Source organism: Manis javanica, chromosome 2 (assembly GCF_040802235.1).
Source record: "Manis javanica isolate MJ-LG chromosome 2, MJ_LKY, whole genome shotgun sequence".
Taxonomy (NCBI): Eukaryota; Metazoa; Chordata; class Mammalia; order Pholidota; family Manidae; genus Manis; species Manis javanica.
Window position 1 is genome coordinate 145,542,980 of NC_133157.1, and position 27,701 is coordinate 145,570,680.

The following is a 27,701-nucleotide window of genomic DNA, read 5'->3' on the forward strand; positions in this document are numbered from 1 at the left end:
TGTTTATTCCACCTTTTGGCAGTTGTGATATAATGGAATAATGCTGCTGTGAACATGTGTCATAGAGACCCTGCTTCCAGTTCTCTTCGGTTGAAGTGGGATTGCTGGATCGTATGGTCATAGCTTTCTTAAAGCAATAAAAGTTACTATGCATAGAAAATTTGGAAAGTACAGAAAAATATGACAAATTAAAATTGCCTATTAATCTGCCATTCAGTATTTTGGTTTGTTCAGTATTTTGTGGATTTTTCCTAAATCTAGTTGCAACTGTATACTGTAAACTGCTTTTTATGCTTCTTTTCACTTAGTTACTAAAATGTTAGCATTTTCCTTTATTGTTTTTAAAAAAAACTTTGTAAACATCTTAATAGCTGTACAATGTTCATTTGATGGATTATTCTAACATTTTTTGTGATTTCCTTGTTGGTTAAGTTGTTCCCAGTGTGTGCTGTTACACAATTATGCTCTTAAACATCCTTGCACATAGATTCCCCCCATTTTATTGAAGAATAATTGAGAAAAATATATTGGTTCTATTTAGCATTAACACCACAATGACTTGATATACATGTACGTTGTGGAATGATTACCAAGATCAAGATAATTAGCACATCCATCCCCTCACATAGTTAACTTTTGTGTGTGTATTTTTATTTTTATTTTCTTTTTTTACTGAAGTATTATTGACATATAATCTTACATTGGTTTCAGGTATAGAATGGTGGTTTAACAGTTACACACATTATTAAATCCTTACCCTCACTAGTGTGGTTACTATCTGTCAACATAGAAAGATGTTACAGAATCATTGACTGTATTCTTCATGCTATGCTGCTATCCCCATGACCAACTTTTAATATGTCTGAGAATTTTTTTTTATTGAAGCATCGTTGATATACAATTGGTTTCAAATGTACAACACAGTGGTTCGACGTTACCCATATTATTAAATCCTTACCACCTCTAGTGTGGTTACTATCTGTCAACATAGAAAGATGTCACAGAATCATTGACTGTGTTCTCCATGCTGTACTACCATACCCATGACCAACTTATATAGTGATTGAGAATTTTTGTGCCCCTTTATCCCCCTCACTCTCCCAATAGCAAACTATTCCTGTTTGTTTTTTTCTGAGGAGAATGTTTAAGATTCCTAACTATAGCTGTCATACTGTACATGAGATTTTCAGGGCTTACTCTAACAGATGAAAGCTTGTACCCTTTGACCTGCATCGCCTCATTGCCCTTTCCCCTGGAAGCCCACCATTCTATTCTGTTCTCTGTTTCTATAAAATCAGCTTTTTTTGTTTTTAGATGTCATATATGAACAATACCATATGGTATTTTCTCTGTTCGGCATATTTTACTTAGCATAATGCCCTTCAGGTTCATCTGTTGTTTCAAATGGCAGGAGTTCCTTTTTTTATGGCCAAATAATATTCCATTGTATATATGTATATTTTCTTGATCCCTTCATGTCCACTAAAGAACATTTAGGTTGTTTCTGTATGTTTGATACTGTGAATAAATGCTGTCATGAACATGGTTGTGCCAGTATCTCTCTGAGGTACTGATTTCATTTCCTTCAAATATATACCTAGAAGTGGGATTGCTGGATCATGTGGTAATTTCATTTTTAATTTTTTGAAGGATTGACACACTTTTCTACAGTGGCTGCACCAGTTTACATTCCCACCAACAGTGCATGAGGAGTTTCCCTTTTCTCCACATCCTTAAAAATATTTGTTATCTTTTGTTTTTATGATAATAGCCTTTCTGACAGGTGTGGGGTGATAGAGTTCCTTGTGGTTTTGAGTTGCCTTTCCCTGATAATTAGTGAATTAAACTCTATACAGATATCTGTGTTCCTAATTACCTGATTTGTTTCTGATTCCTAGTTACATCTTAGAATAGATCAGATACCAAGTTCCTAGGTCACAGAGAATGGATGTTTAAAGGTTCTTGTTGCTGCCTTAATTTTAGAAGGGTTGCAGCAGTTTATATTTGTCAGAATGAAATAGTTGTAGTTTTTACGTCTTTGCTAATTTGTAAGAGAAAATTGACCTCTTTTAATTAACATTTCTGTGCTTCCTAGTGATAATGAGGATTTTTAATGTGTGACTTTAGATGATTTTTCCACTTATCTAGAATTAAACTAAACATGAAAAAATAAGGAAGGACTTAGAAAAATGAAATTTGGAATGTGTATTCTTTCAGTATTAGCATATGTGAACTTGTTTCAGGCTCTTCCACATTTTGTCACGGTGCCATTGTGTATTGTTTATTTTCATGTAGAATGTGCTTATTTAAGTTGACTTTTTATTGTACTGTAAAGAATGCTGTCTTCCACTTGATTTTACTGCAGGTACAAACTCGTAGTGCTGATGAACCAATGACAACATTTGTAGTCTGCAATGAATGTGGAAATCGATGGAAGGTATGGTGCTTTCTTAGATTTGTACTTAACCCATTTATAATAACAATAACTTTTTTATGTCTTTTAATAAGCCTACCTAGGTATCTAAATATATACATATGCTCACACTATCCAGCACTATGCCAGCCATGACTAACCATTTGTAGTAGAATCTATTTTGTACCCTAGTAGAAAGAAAGAATGTTAACTTAATTTTCCCACCTCTATAGTGTTTTGGTACAGAAATAACAAGATTGAATCTTAAGTGTCAGATCCTGTATCACAGTCCTGTATATATTGTATTCAGTTGTTTTGACTTTGTACTTCCAGAAAATCTGTACATGTGTATTATTTTCGAAGATTTTGATTCTGGAAAAGCTACCTTGTTGAAATCCAGCCCAGTGATTTTAGTGTTTATTTTATCAATTACAGATGATAATTGTCATGCCTAAGCCTCCATATTGCCTTTGTACTCCTGAATTATCCCCACACAAGGCAAACTTATGCTATTTAAATAATTCATTCTTGAGTGATTTTTGTGAGACAAGAAATGTAACTTAAAATTGGGAGAAGAATTACACATCACTCCTAAGACCATTTTTATTTTTAATAGTGGTGGGGATGTTAAGAATGTGGGGATGGGAGGCTCTCATTGTAGGGATATAATCTTTGCAGCCAAACAGGTTTTGAACACCTTTGCCAGTTGATTACTGAACTGTAATTTTCTTATGTATTAAATGTAATAATATCTACATTACAAGTTGTGGTGGTGAGTAGAGATAATGTATTTAGAATGCCTGGTAATTGTTGGTGTTCCAGGAATACTGGCTATTTTTGTTAGTTTTTTGAAGTCTGTGCAAGATTCTTTTTTTTTAAGCTATGCTTAGCATTGACCTTTTTAGTCTACTGATTATTTTGAATTATTTTCATAGGCTAAAATAAAGCATTTTCTGAAAGTCAGAAGTGAATTAAAAGCCAAACATTGGGGGAGTATACTCCACAAATATACTATGGGACTTGGGCCCTACACACATATTTTAGGCGTTGAGGCCAGTACCCATTTTATTATATGCAAAGACTACTTTCTGACCTAGGAAAGTTTTACTGGTACTGAGATTGTTTTCCATGATTTGAAACGATGTACCCTGTCCTGAGTTGGTAGAAGCTTTTTACACTGATCTAAGAGAGTGACATAATTTTTTCAATCTTGTTGAGCAAATCTATCTTTTCCAGATAGCTCTCTTAAATATTTTGTGTGTGATTTATTATTATTATTATTAGGTAAATTGCAGTTTGTTTTGAATACAGGCAGTTTGCAGCATAAGTTCTGACAGTAGTACCCATTGGATTTAAGAAAGTCCAGTTTAATGTAGAAAGCTGATGCCAAGGGTGGCTTACTCTAGAAGTTAAAATTTGGAATTAATTTCTAAACCTAAAAACATTAATAAGAGAGGTAATTAAAAATATTTTATACTGTTTCTTTAGTTACATATTATTACTCATTCTAAGTTGGAAAAGTCAAACATGTAAGACAGATGACTATTTGTGTCTGAAAAATATAGCATCTTTACCAAAAATGCCTCTTTAGTAATATAAGGTATATGCTCTGCTAAATTGGGGTTGGGGAAGGTATACCCTGTTGTCTGTATTTAAAGGTCTCACAAAATACTTCTTTTTTATTTTCCAACAGTTCTGTTGAGTTGGAAGAATTGGCAAAATGTCTGGACCATTGAGAAAATGGATTTTGTAATTAGCTTTAAAACTAGACCAAGCAACTAGTTTTCCTGCAAATCAGATTTTTAAAGTAACATACATCCCTTGGGTTAGTCTTGGTTTTGACATAATGTCCCTTCATTAAATGTCTTCTGTAGGTTCAGATCAGTAGGGAGACCACATAATAATTTTATCTGTTTCAAAACATTTTTTTTTCATTTTTCTAAGTAAGATGATATTAAACTTTGGCAGTTTACTATCTTGTTCTTTTTTCTTAAAGGAAAATGTACCCTAACTTTTTTACAGTCTGAAACATACACAGTAGAAATGTTCTGCTCGGTTCCTGTATTGGCATATAACTTGCAAATATTAAAGGAGGAGGAGATAATATAAGTTTATCAAATGTGGTGTGTATCCAAATAATACTTGACCAGCTTATCTAAATTGTACATAATATTTGAGCTAGCAAATGAAACTGATTTTAAGTAGTTTGTTCACAATCTGGAATAAGATATTGCATTTGTAACTAACCATGATCATTTCTTGTAATTTCTTGTACATGTTTATTACTTGTTCTTAATAGATTTTACTTTTGGAAACATGACTTTGATGAAATCAGTTTGGTTTTGTTGTTTATTTACCTGTTTGACTTGGTAGAGTATTTTAGTTTTGCAGAACAGTGCTGCAGTTTAGTAGGCTTTTCATAAACCCAGCACTGGCAAAGAGTGAAAGCTTCTGACCACTTTTTCCGCTCACAGGAAGACATACTGGGAAGAAAATGTTAGTATTTTAGTACAATGCAGTTATTTACTGTAAACAGCTCATGACTTGATTTTGGTTTGGAAATCTATATGACCAAGGATTAAGTTTAAGGATTACATAAATCATTAAAACTGGTCTTTCTCTATGGAGACTGATAGAAAATATTTTATCTTGAGTCTAATTTGCTGACTCTTATACAACGAACGAGGTTGAGCAAACTGAATATATGGGCTATGATCCAATTCGGTTTATAGTATTGATCCTAAAATTAAGTTTTACTTTTTGTTTAAGTGTATACCATTTGTTTTCTTAGGAATAAGAAAAAATGGTATTTGCAATCCTTAAGGTGCACTTGGCTCTAGCACATCTTAAAGGCATTGTTACAAAGTCCATGTTTTATCATGCTTGCTCTATATTCTATCAAACGCCTGTAGAAAGACCCCTCAGTACATGCTTTGCACTCTTCACTTCCTTTCCATTTCTTATTGCAGATCAATTTAATGTAATACAGAAAACATTTTAAAGGTCCATGTTAAGAACCATATATAAGGATTGGCCCACCAGTACTTCCCATGTCTTCTTTGTCAGTTTTGCCGATTAACCTTTTATCATTTGAAAAATAAAGTGCTTTTTAAAAGAATTAGTTTAAGAAGAATATAATTAAAATAGTCCCACTTTTAAGTTAAACAATTCATTTTAAAATTTGTGATGCAATAAAGTTTCTTGTTATTGAAAGTACGATCTATCATTTAGACAACAAAGCTTGCTTTAACTTTTGTTTAAAAAGTTTCCCACTCTTAACTACTAACATGTTTTTAAAGTACAATTTTAATTAAGGGGGTACCTGCCTGGCTTTGAGTAAAAACTAGCGTTGAGTAGCAATATGGATCATTTTGTAATAAGAGAGACCAGATAAAATAGTCTTACTTTGAAAATACTAGCCAGTTATAATGTAACTGGAAGTAAATGTTTTCATGGGTAATATTTGACAGTAATTATTTCCATGACAAAGTAACTGTTAAATGAACATACAGAGGAATTAAGCTAGACAAATACAATGGAAATTAATGAAGGGAAAGCAGAAAATAGCCACCTTGGATTTCTTGCTCACCTGAGAGGGGATGAGCACTGGTTTATAAGTTGTGCTAAGCCACGGCATAAGTTCTGAAATATTTTTATACATCTAAACATCAAATCTTAAAGGTGGAAGAATGTTTAAGGTATTAACAAGACAGCAAAAGACGTAACAGGCTATACTTTGAATTTTAATAGGTACACAATGATTGTCCTTACACATCAAAGTGTAATTTAGAGATTTGAATTGAATTTACATAACAATAAAAACTACAGTTTAAGTGTTATTTGAAGAGTTTAATCAACAGTTATTCCCCCACCACTCCCCACACACACTTTAGAAAGGGGAGTAATTTAGCTGTAGAAAATTAGCCATTCAAGAAGTCTAATATTCCCACTGGAAAATGTGATGTGAATAACCATGGATATAAAACACATTTTTGTCAGTTTCAAAAATAAACAGTGTACCAACATTGAAGATGCTACTTCACAATAAGTAGAACAGTTACTAACTGATAGTTTCCTAGGTGGTAGTGGAAGAGTTATTTATATTGAAGTCAGTCGAAAGTAATAGGAAAATGTATTAGAAAAATCTCATCACATGGCTAAACCAGATAACGAATAGCTATAAATCAGTAAAGATGGAGTAGGTAAGCTTTTAGAGGAAACATATTCACTGCTCTATCTTTAGTACCTAAAAGAGTGCTAGTCACATAGTAAGTGCTCATGAAATGGTTTTTCTTGGTAGTGTTTGTGTCAGTGCATTACATTTTTTGACTGAATAGGAGATGGGATGGAAAGAAGGATCCACAGGTTGAAGACCTGCAGAAGTAGGATAGATATCCTCTGGTTGGCAGGGCTTAAGACTCCACTTTAAAGGAAGAAGTGTAAAATGAGCTAGAGTTTTGGGAAGTCTCTTTTGGCACTTGAATTCTGTAAAGTGATGCAAGTTTTATCATCAATTGAAAAAACTTTCAAATAGACCTGTGTACTCTTGTACTTGTTTATCAAATTGGTGGATGTAAATGAAAGCACAGATGACTATCTCAGACTTCTTCTGGTTCCTCTCCCTGGGTGCTATAAAAAGACAGCGAATTGTTTTTTCCTTAATAGCCATGACTGCAAAGATAGAAACATTTCATATATAATCTACTATACAGTCTGGGTTCAATTAGTCCAAGTGTTTCCATAATTGGAGGACTGAGCTGCTTTGAAATAAAAGATGTTCTTTTTATATCCTTTATAAAACGTATCCAAGCTATTTTTGTAATAATGCCATTCAAAAGTGTAGCTGACTTTAAAAAAGCAATAACCAGGAGAGGAATGGAATGGCATAGTTACACCTTTAGTCTTTTTGGCATTAATTCCCAAACATCTTTTCTGATCATTTAGGGACACATCTCCGTATGACCCTGGTGGGTCTGTCTGTCACAGTGTCCTCCCTCCTCCCATGGTCCTCTGGGATTACTCAATGAAAGATGGGAGAAACATTTCTGTTGGGATAGCTAAGCCAGCAGGATCTGCATCTGGGGCTCACTGTCCCATGTTTCCTACAATATGCAGAGGCCACCCTCCAATGAAGCTGAGGGAAGTTGAGATGGAGAGAGTGCCTGGGCAACACTGAATGTCTGAATCCAGCCTTGTGGAAGCTGGAGCTACTCTGGACTTCCTGCTTATGAAAGCCAGTCATTTCCCTTTGTGGTTAAGCTGGCTTGAGAGAGATTTCTGTAACGAGCAGCTGAAAAAAAATTTTTAATCCTAAATTGTTTTGTATGATTATTTAAGTAAATGTATAATAATTCTAGATAAAAGTACTGATGCATGAGAATCTATGAGAGCACTACTAAGACTGCCAGTTAGTTGCAGAGGTGGAAGTGAACCGGAAGGAGCAATTAAACACAAGTTACCAGGTTGGTTTATCTCAGGACTGTTTCACTGATCTTTTTTCCCCCTCCCTCAATAATCACAGTCCTGATCCTCTTTTTAAATTTATCAAAACATGTCCATAAGACCAAATGCTCATTAATGCTTTCCCCCTTAAAAACTTCAAAATTGAGGTATAATTGACACATAACATTGTATTAGTTTTAGGTTTTACATAATGATTTGATGTATGTATATATTGCAAAATAATTAGCACAGTAAGTTTAGTTAGTATCCCACACCTCACAGATAATTTTTTTATGAGAACTTGTAAGATCTATTTCAGCAACTTTCAAATATACAATACAGAATTACTAACCATTGTCACCGTGCTGTTAATTTAAACAATTTTTATGTTTAAGTAATTCTTCTTTATTTAGATTTACCATTCTTAGGCTAATGAAGGTTTAACACCTAGTTTTCTTATAGTTAATATTTTGATTATTTATTTTGCCTTTCCATAACATTACACTGGAACAGTTAACTCAAGTGGATAGATTATATGTCAAGACCACAATTTCATCCCCAAGATTAAATTGGCATTGTGCAGGAAAAACTACATTTCATGACTGCTGTACTTCAGATGGCTCAAAAAAGAAAGTTTTGGTTATGTATATGCCAGGAGAGAAAGCTTAAATGGTTTAGCTCCAAATCAAGTAACTAAAAGAAAAAAAAAAAACCCTCACTGTTCAATCTGTGTAAAACAGTAGCATCTTTATATGTGAAGGCTGATTGTTTATAAATTTATTTTGTCATACTCAGTAAAAACACTGGCTACCTGAGACTTCACAAGTTCTGAGAGCAGAGAGAATTGGTTGAAGGCTATTATATATATCTACCACCTCATGAAACTGGTTTTACTCCCCATCTCTGTATTTGTGTGTATGTACTCATGCCTGGCTATCTAGTCCTCTTTTCCTGGGAAATCGGCATTGCATGGTGGTTAAGAGTACGGGCTCTTGATCTTCTCAGATTCAGATCTAATTCCCACTTAACCAGCTGTGAGATGTTGATCAGGTATTTTACCTCTCTGCCTCCTCTGTAAAGAGTAACACCGTCATACCTGATAGGGCTGTCGTAAGGACTAAACCATATCTTGTGAAGACTGGAATAGTGCCCAGCTCAGGAATTTTTTGGAATGGCCATTACTAATATAAATGGGCACACTCATACAACTTGCTTTTTTCATTTAACAGTTTACCTTAGAACACTGCCTGCCAGTGCAGATACATGGCACTTAATTTCACTGGAAAATGTTCTATAGGTATATATCTACCATTTCCTTTAAGAACTATTCTCTCCCAGGTAGCTTTTGTTTTGTACTGTAGGATAGGTTCTTAGACGTTTTAACTGCCCGGCTAGTGGATATGGTCATTCATAATGAGAGATACTGCCAGATTGCTTTCCAAAAAATCAAACTAGTTTACCCACTTGTCAACAGGATATAAATGCCTGTTGCCTGACACTTTTGCTACTACTGGATATTATCAATCCTTAAAGTTTTTGCAAATATAGGGGGAAATAGTAATCACTATCATCTCGTGGTTTTAAATTGTGTTCATATGATTATCTTTTTATATTTATTATGCTCATCTATTCTTGTTTAAGGCCTAGTTGATTTCTTCTGTTGTTTTTACTGTCTTTCCTTTTCTGTCTGCAATGTCTTATTGTTGAGGTCTGTCTCAACAGGGCTTTTTATGTAGACAAACATCGTTGGAAACACCTCACAGAGTATATATATAATTTCCTTCACTTAGAGAACTTTGTTAGGTCTGTGAGAACTACAAGGCAGGTATGCTACACCTGTGAAAGACTGGTATTTGAATTTTATCTACTCTTAGGTATTTGCATATCCCTATGATCTTTACTCTTCTAGGGTGTGACAGCTTAGGAGTTAATATGATTTCAATTTAATGATGGCTAGAAGATGACTGAAATTGAGAACCAGGCATATCCATCTAACCTGACCCTAAATGTGGCCCCAAAGTAAATTGAAGAAACTGGATCCCAGAGATTACAGGAAGGGAATTTTTAAAGTATGTCTATATTCAAGTAGATGTCAAAGAAGCCTAACGAAAAAAATTTGGGGCTGAGAATGACAACTGTGGATTGAGCAGTAGATGATTTTAAAAGGGCTGTTTTAAAGATTATGACTCAAACCAATCTTTTAGTTTGGAATCAAACCTACGAAGTCTGACTTCCTAAAGTCTGACTTCCTAAGGTTGGGAATCTGATCTTTTCAAATCCCACCCCCAACCCCAAGCCCCTCGCCTTCCTAATTGCACTGTCCCTTTATTCCTTAAGTGGTGTATAAGCAAAGGCCTCCGGAGTCAGGCTACTGGCTCCCTACCCAACCCCACATACTTTTTGGACTCTAGAATATAGAGAAATGCTTTCATAATTGCTCATAACAACAGTTTGGAGGAACTAAGATAATTGACAGTGGAGAAATCACAACGTGAAAATTTTTAAAAAAATGTATTGACTTAAAACAAGTTTTTCTTACTAATTTGTAGGCACTCCTACCTAATATGTTCTGCATAGTAATCTTTAGTGTGTTTATTGCCTGATGCCTGTGTTTTATTACTTTTTATGTTCTTTTGTAGTATTAAATTATAATTTTAACATAATCCAATTTGTCAGAGTATTATGGTTTTTGGATTTGATGTTTTGCTTAGGAGACCTTTAACATCTGAAGTTATTAAAATATTGCCTACATTTTCTTCCAATATTATTATTCTTTAAAAAAGCTTTAGGTCCTTAAGCCATTTGGAACTTATATTTGTTTATATATATGGAGAGATATCCATCCCAACAAAATCAGCTTTTGGAGTTTTACTTAACATTTTTTAAACCTTGGAATTGCACTGACTTTATAGGGTACCTGGAGGGTGGCTTCAGGATTCATTCATACATGTAGATGACACTATAGATTTACTCAGGATTGGCTCATTGTAGTGCTTTATGTAAGGCACATGCGAAAGATCTGAGATGTGACACGTTTCAAAGCAGATTTGGAATGGGATTTTTATTTCATAGCTATGGGAAATTCCATTTTCATGCTGTAACTCTTCAGTTCCGTTCTACAAGCACTTAGTGAATATTGCTCTTAGCTATATACTGTACATAAAATGATTAATAAGATGTATTTTCAATGCCTCCAGAGCTTAGAGTCTAATGGGAAAGACAGATATGTAGACAGATACTTTGTAATAACTCAGGTGATAAGTATCTGTACGGGAAATTCCTGGACTGCGAAAGAATGCACCCAACACAATGGAAGTAGGACTTAGGAGGTGAGGTTAAGGCTTCTCGGAGGAGGTGATTTGTGACTTACATCTTGAAGGAATGATAGCAGTTAGCTGGGTGTAGGGTGGCATTTTAGAGAGGGTGAAGTGGTATATGTGTATTTTCTCTAATTGTTTGTTCTAGAGTCCAATCTGGATGTGGGGTTGGCTAGGGAGCCAGTAGCCCAACTGTAGGGGCCTTGCTTGTGTACCAGGCTGAGTCTGGCATTTGTACTGCAGATAATCAGGAACAACTAAAGATTTTAAGGAGTGGAGGGATGTGAGAAGCAGGTTTGCATGTGAGGAAGATCACCTTACGGCATTTTGAAAGATGGACTTGAATGGAGTTGAAGCTGGGATGGGTTCAGGGAGACCAGTTAGGAGGCTCTTTTGGCATCAATACAGGCAGGTGAGAGAGAGGGCAGTCAGGAGGAGGGAAAGAGACACGTGAGAAATGTGAAGGAAATAAAATCAGCAGGGCTTTGGGAGGAGAAAGGGAGGAATCAGAGTTAACACCCAGGTAAGAGCTTAGGAGACTTGACTGGCTGAGTGACTGCAGACACAGGCAGGGGCTGAGTTTGGTCAAGGAGGCAGTGGGATGAGAAGTCAAAATCGAGACAGGTCTCACCTGTGGGGTACACAAGTGGAGATGAACTGGCAGCTGATTTTGAGGTGCTGGAGAAAGTCCAGAACAGATCCTGATTTGGTAGCTCCGACTGTATTGGCAGTTATTTAAACAAGAGAAGGGGATATGAGAGAGACTAATCGTATGGATTGGCAGGAAAAGCAAGCCAAGGTCCAAATTCCTCAGAGGAAGCTGGCCCCAAAAAGCTAGTGCCACTACCACACAGAAGTGGGGTGACAGAAAGCACAGCTCCAGCACCCAAGGCCCTTGGCTGCTGTGTCCTTACCGCCTGGAAGGACACGGACAGAGATGAGAACTGGAAAGCATCTTAGAAGACAGGCAAGGGGTGTTTCAAGAAGCTGAGCACTCCACCGAGGAGGCTGAGAGGCAGGAGTGTGGACGTGGCCGGCCAAGACCTGTGTGGAGCAGGCTGGAGCATGGCCTTAGTTTGAGGGGTGAATGGGGAGGTGAGGAAACGAGATGGCAAGTGTGGGCTGTGGCGAGAATCGGATGAGAAAGGAACGGAGGACTGCAGCTGTGCAGTGCAGCCTGGGGGGTCTAGGGATGCTTATGGTATGGGAGAAAGTCCCGGTGAAGGTGACGGTGCAGGAGGGTGGGGGAAATCCTGGGTCAGCATTTAACTCACCATCACATACCACCGCCCCTTAGAGCTCTCCCATTCAGTTGCTGCCATGTCCCCACATGTCCCTGGCTTGCTTCTTACCTGCACTGAGGACGCGAATCCATGACTCCTTTGGAATGCTCCTGTCTCTCTCCATTCTTGCAAGGACTTACCCTCAGCGTTTCCATGCCCTCACTCTCCAGGCAATCCCATCCACCCATTTGCTGGAAAATCCTGAGTCCATACTCCAGCCTAAAATCTCAGCCTCCTGTGTCCCTCCATCCAGTCCATTCCTGGCCATCCTGTCTTACGGTGACCTCATATCTGCACTTGTTCAGGATTGCTCCAATCATGGACACTTTCCTACACCTCTGCCACAACACACACACTCTCGTGCTATAGATTTGTTGTGGCGCCACTTAGGCTGAAATCTTCCCTTAGCCCTTCAGGGCTTCCCTGGTGGGCTCTTCCCCATCACAGCACCTGCTACACTGCACCGTCGCTACCATGGGCACACCTGTCACCCTGGCAGGAATGTGGACGACCAGAGGGCAAGGTCGATGCTCTTACGATTCCATCCTCTTTGTCTAAGGATACCGTAGGATATGGATCAAAAGCACACGATTGACACCCTGCAAAGGAGGGAAGGTCACTATTCTCTGGGCCAAGGGTGAAGGCGGCAAGAACAAACCACTATGCACACGGATTTATGGGCTATGCAGGAAGTTGGGGGTTGGGGTGCAGTTTTCACAGTAAAGGATGTAAGATGTTTTACTGGGAATGGGGGTGAGGGGCTTAGGGGGCTTGAGAAGTACTGAAGAAGGCATCAGGCTGAGGGGCCTGCTTGGGAGGGAGGCGAGAGGACGGCTGTCCCCTTTAAGGCTGAAGCAGCCTGTGGGCCTATGCCAAGTTACTTTCTAACCCGCCCCTCAAGCTCTTCCAGATTTTGGATGTCTCTCCTGTTCACTCTAGTCAAGGACTCCTTCAGGGTGGCTTAGGTCTACAAACCAGTATGTTGCCTGTAAGCTGTGAAGTGATTCCGTTGTCCCATGACAAAAATGGTAGGATCTAAAACAAAATCTTAGTGTGGGAGCTAAAAGGTGTCTTGCGTCGATCCCTACTTAGTTAGTCTTCTATTTCTCAATATTTAATACCTGTGAAAAAAAATAAAGATGGAGATAAAACTCTTGTGCTTTCTTTTCTGAGTGAAAAATGCCCATATTTCTTTCAATAATAAAATAGGCTTATTTGAAAATGTTATGAACACAAAGTTGTGAACTTAAAACTTCAGGTTCGCAGATTCTGATAATAAAATAATGGTAACTTTTAAATGAAAGAATTTTCTAAGCACTACTTCTCTTACCAAACGCTTGAGACCCACTGAAGAGCAGTGCTTTACACTTACCATGTATAGACACACACACATATGTACTTACATACACGTATTCTACAATAAAGTGGAACACCATTTTTAAAGTGCTGCATCTTTGTAAAATGGGAATATGGGCCCTGTAATGGCACTAAGTGAAATATTCAAAAATGAATTAGAAGAGGGAGTGGCTGTGATCCACTTGCTATCTTTTCTTTGGGAGGAGAGTGATCAGGTACCAGACTTATGCAAAACAAATCTGTTCCATTTGCTCCAGTGGGTCTACATGCTGCAGGCAGTGTGGAGTCTTCAAGAGTATCCCTTGTGGTTGAGGACATGCTACTATTATGGTAAATGTACATATACTATCTTTCTAAGACAGCCAGACCCCAGTTTTTCTCAGAAGTATCATTGCAAGTGGCTGCAATTTTATACTGTAACTATATAGTCTTATGTAGAAGGAAGCATCTTACTAAAATGGCCCAAGTTATTACTCCAGCAGAAGATACTACCTCTACATTCCTTGTACTAAATGTAGTCCATGAATTCTTTTATTGTTTTATTTATAATAAGCATATTTGATAACATCCTATGCTTCAACTGATTTCTCAGACAAGCTCTGAAGCAAATCTTTATAGAGAGCAGAGCTCATGAACCGGGGGTATGAGTCTCTGTGCATTAAGGTATAAATCTGCAGTTGTGCATCATCAAATATGTGCTGGGATGGTTCCACCATGTTCCTGTTGATGACTTCTCTTACTCGGGAGTTTAAGCTAACATGTCAATAGAAGCAAACAGGAGTTGTATTAAATATGTTTCTCTTTGGAAATCCATCCAAAACTCCCATACCTTGTTTTACCTTTTAAAAATTCCAAATCAAACAAGGTCCTCCAAGAATCTGAACTGCTGAAAGAGAAACCGAATGCACGATGAACATGGTTCTCAGTTCTCCACGGCATTAGAAGCCCCTGGAAGCCTTGTCAAACAGCTTGCTGCCCCCACCAACTTCTTCCCCCACAGAGTTCTGTCTCAGGAGATCTACAGAGAAGCCTGATAATTAGTATTTCTTACAAGTTCTAGGTGATGTTGGTGGGGCTCACACTGCTTCAGAAAATCACAGTGCTGTGTTGCTTCTTTAAAATGAATGTACTATTTTAAAGAAAATAGTGCATATTTTCATAATACATGTAGCGTGCATAGACCTACCCCTTGCTAACTTCTTAATGACATCAGGGCTAAAACTGGAGGCTGCGGGCTGCAGCCAGCTAGAACACAGCTGCAAATTTCCAGGAATAAGTGCTGGGCCAGCTGGTGAAGTGGAAGCTGACTCAGAAGCATGGTGCAAGGGTCAGACTCAAGCGGCCTGTGTTGAAATCCCGTCTCTGTCACTGCTTGGTGTGGGGCCTTTGGCAAAGTAAATGGTGCCCTAATGAGCTCCTCCTTACACAGGGTTGAGGGCGGTAGCTGGGGAGCCTTTAGGGAGAATTCATTTAAAGTGCTTGGGATTCAGAAGTCCTTTGGAGACGCGGGTTCTCCCAATGCTGATGTTCCGCTCACCCTGGACAAAGCTGCCTCACAGACCAGCACAAGCCCCCCGGGCTCGGGCTTTTCCCGCAGGACACCAGACAGACAAGGCAACGGGCCAAACTGCAAAGATCAGCTCACATGTGTTCTCTGCTGTGCGAAGAGCCTCAGCTGGACCAGCTCTGCACCACTAGGCCAGGACAGTTTGAATGCTATGCAACGCACAAGAAATTGTTTAAGAGAAAACTGAAAATACAAGTAGCTAACTCATGAAACACTGACTTTCGTGATCTATCTTGCCGGGTGCATACCCACCATCCTCCTAGAAGCCCCTTTGTCTATACAAGGAAACCCAACATTCAACACAAATTCCCAACATTTCCAAATCTTTCTTGTTTGGCTTGTGGAGGAATAGAATTACTTATTTCCACCCAGTTCTGCATCCTGCTCCCCCTCCTTTTCCCTCTGGCTCTCTATTCTATTACAAATTCTTGGTGACCCCATCTCTTTAACACCTCCCAAGTCTGTCCACCTCCTCCCTCCTCTCTGCCACGGCCATGGAGGTCACCCATAGTCACCTGCTGCATTTGTTCGCCAGCCTCCTAACCTTCTGCTTCAGTCTAGTGCCTCTCCACACACCAGTTTGGCCAGAGGGACCTTTCTAACCTGCAAACTCCGTGCTGACATTCCAGCTTCATGCCTGGCACTGCCTTGTGGCTGCTCTCAGGATCAAGTCCAAAGCTTAAAGTCCCAAATTTAGACTTAGGAGGCCCTTTGCGATCTGCTTCCACTCGTTCCCCAGCTCTGCCTCACTATTGCACTCAAGAACTTAAAGAATTTGGAATTTTCCACTTTGAATTTAAAGAGAGGAGGAGCTTGGACTAGCCTGTCCCTGCTCCTGGCTGGAATAAGCTTCCCCTGCTCTGCCTGCCTAAGTGCACGTCTGCGGGTCTCGCTTTAGATTCATTCTAACCCAGAAGCCTTCCCCACCCACCCAGATGGAGGGAAAGTTCCCTTTGTGGCCCCTACACCCCGAGCTTCTTCCAGAGGCCACCCTCACTAAGGGTCCAGAGCTCAGGAATGCAGCTCCTTTCAAAGCGGGGGACTCACTACAGACTCAGCTAAGAGGAGGAAAGCTCCTGCCCTGTTGGGGAAAATGTTACAAAATCCTCTGGTTCACCAGCAGCTGCGGTACAAATAGAACCATTTCATTCCTCACAGCCTCCACATGAAGCGCATGCCTGAGCTGCTCTGCCAGATGTCTTGGCAGCCAGGTGCCTGTCCCCCCTTCAATCCTTCTGAAATTCTGGGCAGGTGATTTTCCCTTTTACATATAAGGAAACCAAGGTGCAAAAAGCTTCTGAAATACCCCCCAAGGTTATGCAGCTGTTAGATGAGAGAACTGGGGTTCAAACCCAAGTGAATCTGACCCCAATCTTAAAATTGTGAAGCTTTTACATTTCAAGTAATATATGCTTCTTTAAGAAGGAAAGGGTCATTATTCTTATATCATTTTTGCTTCACAATTTTTCTAATATGTTTTTGGTTGTATAATACTTTAAAAGACTGTTGAAAATTTTTGCCTTAAAAAATAAAAAGGAAAATCATGACAAAGTAAAAATACGTGTAAGCCATAATTTAAAGGACAAAAATTCTCATGCTTTTTGTTAATCCAAATGGAAATAACTTTCTGAACTCTATATTCATGTGTCTGTAAACTGAATCTCTTTCCACCTTCACAAACTTAAGTGAGCAAACTCAGCCCTCCTGCCTTTCTGGGTGTATGTCACCATCCTGTCTGCCCAGCTGAAGTGAACTATGCCCGAAGCAGACATGGAGGAGGCATTTGGAACTCTGGGATTTACCAGGATCAAACCCTCCTCAGGTTTCTCTTCAGCTGGCCCAGGTGGGGCCCTGGTATGTCCTGTCTGGACTCCTGGATTCATGCTCTAACCAGCCTCTGCCTCTAGTCTTCCAAATCCAGTCTGCAGCCATGTTGGCCTTTCAAAATCCAAATGTGATGCTCTAACCAGGTTAATATCCAAGGGCTTCTCAGAAAACCTCACGCTGGCCCCCAAGCCACTGCCACTGCCACTGCCACACCCCTGCCTGCTTTTAGCCTTTGCCATCTGGTCCGGTTCTCTGGGATGTCTTCATCCCATTGTATTTCTGGTAACTCCCTTCTCATCATCCCTGGTCTGCCTCTGGCCTCTTCCAGAGCCTGCTCCTCATTCCCATCCCACCCTGCTGTTGCGCCTCACTTCGCCAGCCCCTAGGACACAGGCTCTGGATTGCCCGTGAGCTACCTGACATGAGGGACCCTTCTTAACTTCTTATCTGTAGCAGCACACTGGAGGAAATGAGTGATTTTGTAACTGAAGCTACACAGCATTCCTTTTGAGATCAACCAACTTCCCAGATTCTAGATTCTAAGGAACAGACTGAGAGATGCACACTTGGTTGATTCCTCTCCTCTGGTAAATTCTGATGTAAGAAAGGGCCACGCTGGGGCGACCTCTACAGAATCAGCTTCATATTAGTGATGCTATTTCTACCTAAAAGAGACTTGTCAGCGAGCATTGGCTCAGAATAAAAGGATAACTTTACTTAAATGCTAACAGGGTGTAATATTTTTAAACAGTATTTACAATAAAGGGCATAGACTTCCCCTTCTAGAGAATCTGATGAAAGTTATGGATACTTTTGTGGAAAAACTGTACAAAATCTTTCACAGATTTTAGGGGGCACTTGGAGCCCATTGGCAGGACCACAGTCAAATGCATCTGAGAACCAAGAAGAGTGGGTAGAGTCGTTTTCTGCATTTTGAAGGAGCTAAACTGCCAGGGGACCAAAAGCTGAAATCAGTCAGTTTCAGCAACAGCCTCCTGGGAGAAACCCTTTTGGTGGGCACATACCTCTTTAGGAGAAAGGATAGAAATGTAGTTTTCATATATTATCTTTGCTTTCTCTTTAATAACGTTTTTATTAGCTTCTTTCTTCAGTTCCTCACACGCCATCCAGAAGAGCATGTTTTCTTCACTGAATTCTGTTCGGAGGAATTCCCGGAAAGCGTTCCTTCCGGCCGGAGTGAACATTAACTGGTCTTATGACTGAGCCCAGGCGCCGACTTCTTCCAGGGTGAGGCTTGGGCTTGGTGGGGACCAAAGGGAAGAGGCACAGGGCAGCTACGTTATTGGAAGTTAATTTGAATTTCGTCAATAGAAACATCTTTTGCTCCGAGAATGAAAATGAGCACGTAGGCCCTCTTAGGAAGGGAAAGAGCCGCTCTCATTTCCTCAAGTTGTCTACGTGGATGGCGTGGCTACAGCCTAAATGCTTGCGAACCAAACTGCTAGAACTTCTAACAGCATACTTGTTTACACCTAGGCACATCCTGGGAACGTTTTTTAAATTACAAGAGTAAGGATACTCCTGTACCCATCTGACCAAAACGTCCCGGTCACCTGGGACAGCCCCGAGTCACGTGACCACTAACTTCCACAATGGCAACCGTGCAGTCTATGTATAATGTTTTTTTTTTAATTTGAAAGAGAATTTTAAAGAGACAGAGAAAATAATGTTTATGACTGTAAGTTATGAAGTGAATGTGAATTCACCACCAAGAGTCAGGTATCGCACAGCTGTGCCCACCATGGTGCAGAGTCCACGGGCTGCTCTCCTGACTTCCCCTCGTCCCAAGGGAACTGCTAGTCTTGATTTGGGGCTTACTCTGTTTTAGTTTATTTCTTACTTCTATTTTAATTATATCGAGTTCAGAAAACAGTCTGTTTGATGATGACCCTTATTATCCCTTCCCTTTGATGCACAGTTTTTACGTCTCCCTGAAGAATGTATTCTTAAGTGATTTAACTTCAGAACCACTTGCTACAGGCTGTCTTCTGCAACTTGCCTTTGTCACCCCGCACTAAGTGTCTAAGACGCACCCATGCGGCTCTTTGTTACATGACACTCGTGTAACTGTAGAATGATCAATTCCTCCAAGTTTTGTAGAACTAATCTAAAACCAACTGGATCCAGTGTTTATTTTGTAAGAAAGTTTTATGAGTTGAATTGCATATCCTAAAACAGATCTGTCGAAGTTCTAACCCACAGGGCCTCAGGATGTGACCATATTTGGAAATAAGGTCTTTGCAGATTTGACCAGGTTAAGATGAGGTCATTAGAAGGAGCCCTCATCCAATATGACTAGTGTTCTTTTAAAAAGGGGAATTTGGACAGAGACAGGCACAGAGAGAGGAAGGAGGGTGTGCAGCCACACAGGGAAAAGATGGTTGTGTGACTGGCATGATGTAGCTACCAGCCAAGAATACTAAGGATTGCTGGCAATTACCAGAGAAGATGGCAGAGGCAGGCAGGATTCCCCCAGAGCTGGCAGAGAGCGTGGCCCTGCTGATACTTTGATTATGGACTTCTGCCTCAAGAAAACTGTGGATTTCTGGCCTCAAAAATAAATAATATTAAAAATCAAGGGAAAATACAACAGAGGAACCCCATGTGCCATTTAACTCATTTCCCCCATGGTAACTTCTTGAGAAACTCTGTGTGCTGTTTTGTTTTGGACAAAACAAACTTCACAGTCCTGGACATTTTTGATGATTGAATTGATTACTCATTTTTGTGACTCTGTCTTTAATTGGTTTCATTTCAGAAAGCATTCTTTTATATTTTATTACAAACAATACTAACATTGGAAGTCCTTTGGGCTCTAAACCAAGTGTTCTTTCTACTGACTCTCATTTGTAATGGGTTGTTTTATAATTTTTGGTTGGTCTTAATCTCTGGGAAAGTGAGAGTGAAGATTGAGGATATTTTCTTTCCTCCAGAGAGGATGTGTTTGCTTCTTAGATCCAGGAGGTGTAACTGACATAAGACCGACCACCTGGCTCCTTTTCATGGAACAGGGCTGAATCTGGGCATTAGTCGCCCACTCTGCACTTGCCTGTAGAGGAAACCCTTCCTCTGCTTAGCAGTCACTACTCAAGAATTTGGCAAACTTTTTCTTTGTTTTTTTCTTTTAAGGTACTTTGTCATTTTCCTTACTATCTGGAAGGTCAGCAATGCAAAAAATTTTAGATTTATGGAAAATCTGTTGTTCTGCATCAGGAAGGGTCTTAGATAATCTACTCTGCCACACAGAGGAAAACTCTTTACTCTTTATTTAGTTTTAGGGAGTAAAGGATGTCTACCCAAGAATTTGATATGTAATAACTTGCCCTAATTATATGAAGGTCACAGAAAAACACTGTCACATATACAAAGGTTCACAATGTAAATTCTATGTCTCTTTCTTGAAATTATTACCTGCAGATGGATTATAGCTGACCCAGCAGTGAAACATAAATGACAAGCTCAAGGCCAGAGAAAACACATTAAAGAGTGTAGTCAGCAGAGAAAACAATCAAACAGATGTTTAAGTAATAGATTCAAGTCTGGTGTCAAAATTAGATTCAGTATGTACTGATGGAGCCCATTTAGTACAATTGTGTGTAAATGCATAGAAAATGCTTTTGAGAAAATTCCTGCTGATCATAGTTATATCTGGAGATTGGGATAAGGTCTGGAATTAGAGGTAGATTAAGTTTTTGCTTTAAAACTTTTGTACTGCTTGATTTTTGCTTTTAAAATGGGTATTAAAACTTTTCATCATGAAAAGTGTTTTCTGTGTGAAACAAAGTTTCTATCTTAACTAAGAAAATTAGTTTTGAAAGATAATGTTTTAAAAGATGTTTAGGAGACTCTTTTGTCCCTTCTTGGCATGAGCCAGGAGCTCTGTCCTCTCACTTTGTCTCTAAATGGAAACCTCTCACTTGCTTTCCTACCTTGAGTGTTTGCGAGGTTCTTCTTCGACTCTGTGAACAACCCCAGCATCATTTTGGGGGACTCATCCAGGATAACTTTCGAGATGGGAGCATCCTCTTCAAGTTTAAAGCCAGAAATGCCTCTGGCATGCATTCTAAAGAGTTGGGAGTTTGATCCCCAAACCCTGAAAAAAAGTGCTTTATCTTCTGCACACAAGCCTGGCCTCAATTCAAATGCTCTGATTACAGAGGCTTGGCCCCTGAGAGAAGTATACAATATAATAAGGTTATGCAGCTAAATTAATTTTGCTACAAAGAAGGAAAATAGCTAAAAGTCCTGTGGACTACTACAATATAAAACTGGTTTTCTAAATCCTTTTATTGGAAATCTATTCTACTTATTGGGTTCATAACATCCTCAAAAATTGTGAGGTTTTTAAACTAGACTCTCTGAGACAGAAATTTATCTTTTGCAATACAGCCTGGCTTTAATCTTTCAAAAGAAAAGAATGCTTAAAGAGAGGCTTGACTTTGTCAGGTTTAGTGAAGGTTTTGTAAGTAATCTAGCATGGTTGTTAAGAATGACTGAATTAAGGAAGTGTAGTAGGTGAACTTCTTAATGATTTTGTGTTACAGTGTGTTAGAGGGTATACCTACATATGACTTGAAAATCTTTGTGGTAACCTAAAACCTTAACATTTTGCTAAGTGAACATATTTTGTGCTTATTAAGAAATTGTGCTATAAAGCACATGTTTCCAGAAATTATAAAATGTGTGCATAAATGTGTCAATCTAAAGGATGCTAGTATAACAGTTTACAATAGTTTACTTCTCAGTGTTCACTGAAAACAAGTTTCTAATGGCTTTAAGTTCTAATTAAAACTACTTAAAACAAGGAGCCAAGATGGCAGCAAGAGTAGAGCAGCAGAAATCTCCTCCCAAAACCATATATATTTTTGAAAATACAACAAATACAACTATTACTAAAAGAGACCAGAAGATACAGTACAACAGCCAGACTACATCTACAACTGCAAGAACCCAGCGCCTCATGAAGGGGATAAGATACAAGCCACAGCCCAGTGGGACCGGAGCGCCCCGCACCCCAGCTCCCTGGTGGGAGGAGAGGAGTTGGAGCGGGGAGGGAGTGGAAGCCCAGGACTGTTAAATACCCAGCCCTAGCCATCCGCACCAGGAGCATAGACACACAGTGCGTGGTGTGCTGGATACTAGGGAAACGGTACAGTAAAACCTGTTAGCAGGTCCCCGCAGCAGGCACCCCTGGGACAAAAGAAAAGCGAGTGCTTTTTGAAAGTCTTAAAGGCACAGGGACCTCACAGCTGGACAGAAGCATCCTGGTGCACTCAGCCCAGCAGCTGGGAATCCTGGGGATCTCTGGACATCTTAGCCACCTGGGCAGCAGCACAGCTCTGAGACTCCTCATGGTGATAAACAGCCTCCTGCCCATTCCGCTCCAGCACGGCCATGCCATAGCAGAGCAGCAGCCTGAGGTCAGCCATGCCCACAACAGCCATGCAGAGCTCCCTCCACAGTGGCTGGACAAGAATCAGAGACCCTGTCTGCATGCAGCTGCCCAGCACAAGCCGCTAGGGGTCGCCATTCTCACAGGAGAGGAAGGCAACAAACTAGCAAGAATGGACGTTCTCCTAGCTGACACACGTGCCAACTTCCCACAACTACCTCTATTGCCATGAAGAGGCAGAGGAATTTGATCCAGACCAGACTAACAGAGACAACCCCTGAGAAGGAGCTTGGGGAGATAGACCTAACCAATCTTCCTGAAAAAGAATTCAAAATAAAGGTCATAAACATGCTGATGGACTTGCAGAGAAATATGCAAGAGCTAAGGAGGGAGACTACAGAAATAAAACAATCTCTGGAAGGACTTAAAAGCAGAATGGCTGAGCTGCAAGAGGCCATTAATGGAATAAAAATCAGAGAACAGGGATGCAGAGAAGCTGATGCAGAGAGAGATAAAGGGATCTCCAGGAATGAAAGAATGTTGAGAGAACTGTGTGACCAATCCATGCAGAGCAGTATTCGCATTATAGGGGTACCAGAAGAAGAAGAGAGAGAAGGGATAGAAAGTGTATTTGAAGAAATAATTGCTGAAAACTTCCCCAAACTGGGGAAGGAAATAGTCACTCAAACCACAGAAGCACACAGAACTCCCAACAGAAGGGCCCCAAGGAGGACAACCACAAGACACATAATAATTAAAATGGCAAACATCAAGGACAAGGACACAGTTTTAAAGGCAGCTAGAGTGAGGAAAAAGGTCAACTACAAAGGAAAACCCATCAGGCTATTATCAGATATCTCAACAGAAACCTTACAGGCCAGAAGACAATGGCATGATATATTCAATGCAATGAAACGGAAGGGCCTTGAACCAAGAATACTGTATCCAGCAGGATTATCATTTAAATATGAAGGAGGGACTAAACAATTCCCAGACAAGCAACAGTGGAGGTAATTTGCCTCCCATAAATGACCTCTACAGGGAATTTTAGAGGGACTGCTCTAAATGGGAGCACTCCTAAGGTTAAATAGATGTCACCAAAGAAAATTAAATCACACCCAAGAAAGCAGACCAACCAAATATAAAGGCAAAAAATAAAATCAACTACTCACAAAAGCAGTCAAAGGAAACACAGAAGAGCACAGAATAAAACACCCAACATATAAAGAATGGAGTAGGAGGAATAAGAAGGGAGAGAAATAAAGAATCACCAGATAGTGTTTATAACAGCTCAATAAGTGAGTTAAGTTAGAGAGTAAGATACTAAAGAAGATAACCTTGAATCTTTGGTAACCATGAACATAAAGCCTGCAATGGCAATAAGTACATATCTTTCAATAATCACCTTAATGTAAATGGACTAAATGTACCAATAAAAAGACACAGAGTAATGGAATGGATAAAAAAGTAAGACCCATCTATATGCTGCTTACAAGAGATTCACCTCAATCCCAGAGATATACACAGACTAAAAGTCAAGGGATGGAAAAAGATATTTCATGTAAACAACATGGAGAGAAAAGCAGGTGTTACAGTACTAGTATCAGACAAAACAGACTTCAAAACAAAGAAAGTTGCAAGAGATAAAGAAGGACATTACATAATGATAAAGGGGTCAGTCCAAAAAGAGGATATAACCATTATAAATATATATGCACCCAATACAGGAGCACTGGCATATGTGAAACAAATGCTAACAGAACTAAAGGAGAAAATAGAATGCAATACATTCATTTTAGGAGACCTCAACACACCACTCACTCCAAAGGATAGACCCACTAGACAGAAAATAAGTAACAAAACAGAGGCACTGAACAACACACTAGAACAGATAGACCTAATAGATATCTATAGAACTCTACATCCAAAAGCAACAGGATACACATTCTTCTCAAATGCACATGGAACATTCTCCAGAATAGACCACAAAAAGAGCCTCAGTAAATTCAAAAAGATTGAAATTCTACCAACCAACTTATCAGACCACAAGGTTATAAAACTAGAAATAAATTGTACAAAGAAAGCGAAAAGGCTCACAAACACATGGAGGCTTAACAACATACTCCTAAATAATCAATGGATCAATGACTAAATTAAAATAGAGATCAAGCAATATATGGAAACAAATGACAACAACAACACAAAGCCCCAACCTCTGTGGGATGCAGTGAAAGCAGTCTTAAGAGGAAAGTATATAGCAATCCAGGCATATTTAAAGAAGGAAGAACAAACCCAAATGAATAGTCTAAAGTCAAAATTACTGAAATTGGAAAAAGAAGAACAAATGATACCTAAGTCAGCAGAAGAAGGGACATAAAAAGTTCAGAGAAGAAATAAATAAAATTGAGAAGAATAAAACAATAGAAAAAGTCAATGAAACTAAGAGCTGGTTCTTTGAGAAAATAAACAAAATAGATAAGCCTCTAGCCAGACTTATTAAGAGAAAAAGAGGACCGACACACATCAACAGAATCAGAAATGAGAAAGGAAAAATCATGACAGACCCCACAGAAATACAAATAATTATTAGAGACTACTATGAAAACCAATATGTGAACAAGCTGGAAAACCTAAAAGAAATGGACAACTTCCTAGAAAAATACAACCTTGCAAGATTGACCAAGAAAGAAACAGAAAATCTAAACAGACCAATTACCAGCAATGAAATTGAAGCAGTAATCAAAAAACTACCCAAGAACAAAACCCCTGGGCCAGATGGATTTACCTCGGAATTTTATCAGACATACACAGAAGATATAATACCCATTCTCCTTAAAGTTTTCCAAAAAATAGAGGAGGAGGGAATATTCCCAAACTCATTCTATGAAGCAAACATCATCCTAATACCAAAACCAGGCAAAGACCCCACCAAAAAAGAAAATTACAGACCAATATCAAGAGATGGAATGTAGATGCAAAAATACTCAACAAAATATTAGCAAACTGAATTCAAAAATACATCAAAAGGATCATAAAACATGACCAAGTGGGATTCATCCCAGGGATGCAAGGATGGTACAACATTTGAAAATCCATCAACATCATCCACCACATAAACAGAAAGAAGGACAAAATCCACATGATCATCTCCATAGATGCTGAAAAAGCATTCCACAAAATTCAATATCCATTCATGATAACAACTCTCAACAAAATGGGCATAGAGGGCAAGTATCTCAACATAATAAAGGCCATATCTGACAAACCTACAGCCAACATCATACTTAACAGTGAGAAGCTGAAAGCTTTTCCTCTGAGATCGGGAACAAGACAGGGATGCCCACTCTCCCCACTGTTGTTCAACATAGTAGTGGAGGTCCTAGGCATGGCAATTAGACAAAACAAAGAAATACAAGGAATCCAGATCGGTAAAGAAGAAGTCAAACTGTCACTATTTGCAGATGACATGATATTGTACATAAAAACCCCAAAGACTCCACTCCAAAACTACTAGAACTAATATTGGAATACAGCAAAGTTGCAGGATACAAAATTAACACACAGAAATCTGTAGCTTTCCTATACACTAACAATGAACTAATAGAAGGAGAAATCAGGAAAACAATTCCATTCACAATAGCATCAAAAAGAATGAAGTACCTAGGAATAAACCTAACCAAGGAAGTAAAAGACCTATACCCTGAAAACTACAAGACACTCTTAAGAGAAATTAAAGAGGTCACTAACAAATGGAAACTCATACCATGTTCCTGTCTAGGAACAATTAATATCGCCAAAATGGCCATCCTGCCCAAAGCAATATACAGATTCAATGCAATCCCTATCAAATTACCAACAGCATTATTCAATGAACTGGAATAAATAGTTCAAAAATTCATATGGAACTGTCAAAGACCCTGAATATCCAAAGCAATCCTGAGAAGGAAGAATAAAGTCCCCCACCTTCGAGCTCTACTACAAAGCCACAGTAATCAAGACAATTTGGTACTGGCACAAGAACAGAGCCACAGACAGTGGAACAGAAGAGAGACTCCAGACATTAACCCAAACATATATGGTTCATTAATATACGATAAAGGAGCCATGGACATAAAATGGGGAAATGACAGCCTTTTCAACAGATGGTGTAGGCAAAACTGGACAGCTACATGTAAGAGACATGGGATGAAACTGGATCACTAACCCCATACACAAAAGTAAATTCGAAATGGATCAAAGACCTGAATGTAAGCCATGAAACCATAAAACTCTTAGAAAAAAACATAGGCAAAAATCTCTTTGACATAAACATGAGTGACTTCTTCATGAACATATCTCCCCAGGCAAGGGAAATAAAAGCAAAAATGAACAAGTGGGACTATGTCAAGCTGAAAAGCTTCTGTACAGCAAAGGACACCATCAATAGAACAAAAAGGCATCCTACAGTATGGGAGAATATATTCATAAATGACAGATCTGATAAATGGTTGACATCCAAAATATATAGAGAGGTAAAGTACCTCAACAAACAAAAAGCAAATAATCCAATTAAAAAATGGGCAGAGGAGCCGAACAGACAGTTCTCCAAAGAAGAAATTCAGATGGCCAACAGACACATGAAAAGATGCTCCACATCGCTTGTCATCAGAGAAATGCAAATTAAAACTACAATGAAATATCACCTCACACCAGTAAGGATGGCTACCATCCAAAAGACAAACAACAACAAATGTTGGCGAGGTTGTGGAGAAAGGGGAATCCTCCTACACTGCTGGTGGGAATGTAAATTAGTTCAACCATTATGGAAAGCAGTATGGAGGTTCCTCAAAATACTCAAAATAGACATACCATTTGACCCAGAAATTCCATTTCTAGGAATTTACCCTAAGAATACAGCAGCCCAGTTTGAAAAAGACAGATGCACCCCTATGTTTACCGCAGCACTATTTACAATAGCCAAGAAATGGAAGCAACCTAACTGTCCATCAGTAGATGAATGGATAAAGAAGATGTGGTACATATACACAATGGAATATTATTCAGCCATAAGAACAAAAGAAATCCTACCATTTGCAACAACATG

General features: G+C 39.1%; 1 protein-coding gene, 1 non-coding gene and 1 pseudogene across 4 annotated transcripts in view; 2 read left to right on the top strand and 1 right to left on the bottom strand.

The window, feature by feature from the left end:
• Positions 1–4,748, top strand: part of TCEA1 (transcription elongation factor A1) — a 49,006-nt gene extending 44,258 nt beyond the window's left edge. For all 3 annotated transcript variants that reach the window (XM_036999214.2, XM_036999215.2, XM_036999216.2), the window contains exons 9-10: positions 2,366–2,437; positions 4,107–4,748. In XM_036999214.2, the coding sequence (XP_036855109.1) occupies positions 2,366–2,437; positions 4,107–4,115 (81 nt within the window). In that variant the 3' untranslated portion in view covers positions 4,116–4,748. The remainder of the gene's footprint in view (positions 1–2,365; positions 2,438–4,106) is intronic.
• Positions 4,749–9,557: 4,809 nt separating this feature from the next.
• Positions 9,558–9,682, top strand: LOC118968592 (small nucleolar RNA SNORA18). Its single transcript, XR_005056325.1, has one exon. It is a non-coding gene; the product is annotated as a small nucleolar RNA SNORA18 (small nucleolar RNA).
• Positions 9,683–16,947: 7,265 nt separating this feature from the next.
• LOC140845665 (uncharacterized) overlaps positions 16,948–27,701 on the bottom strand; it is a 66,893-nt pseudogene continuing 56,139 nt past the window's right edge.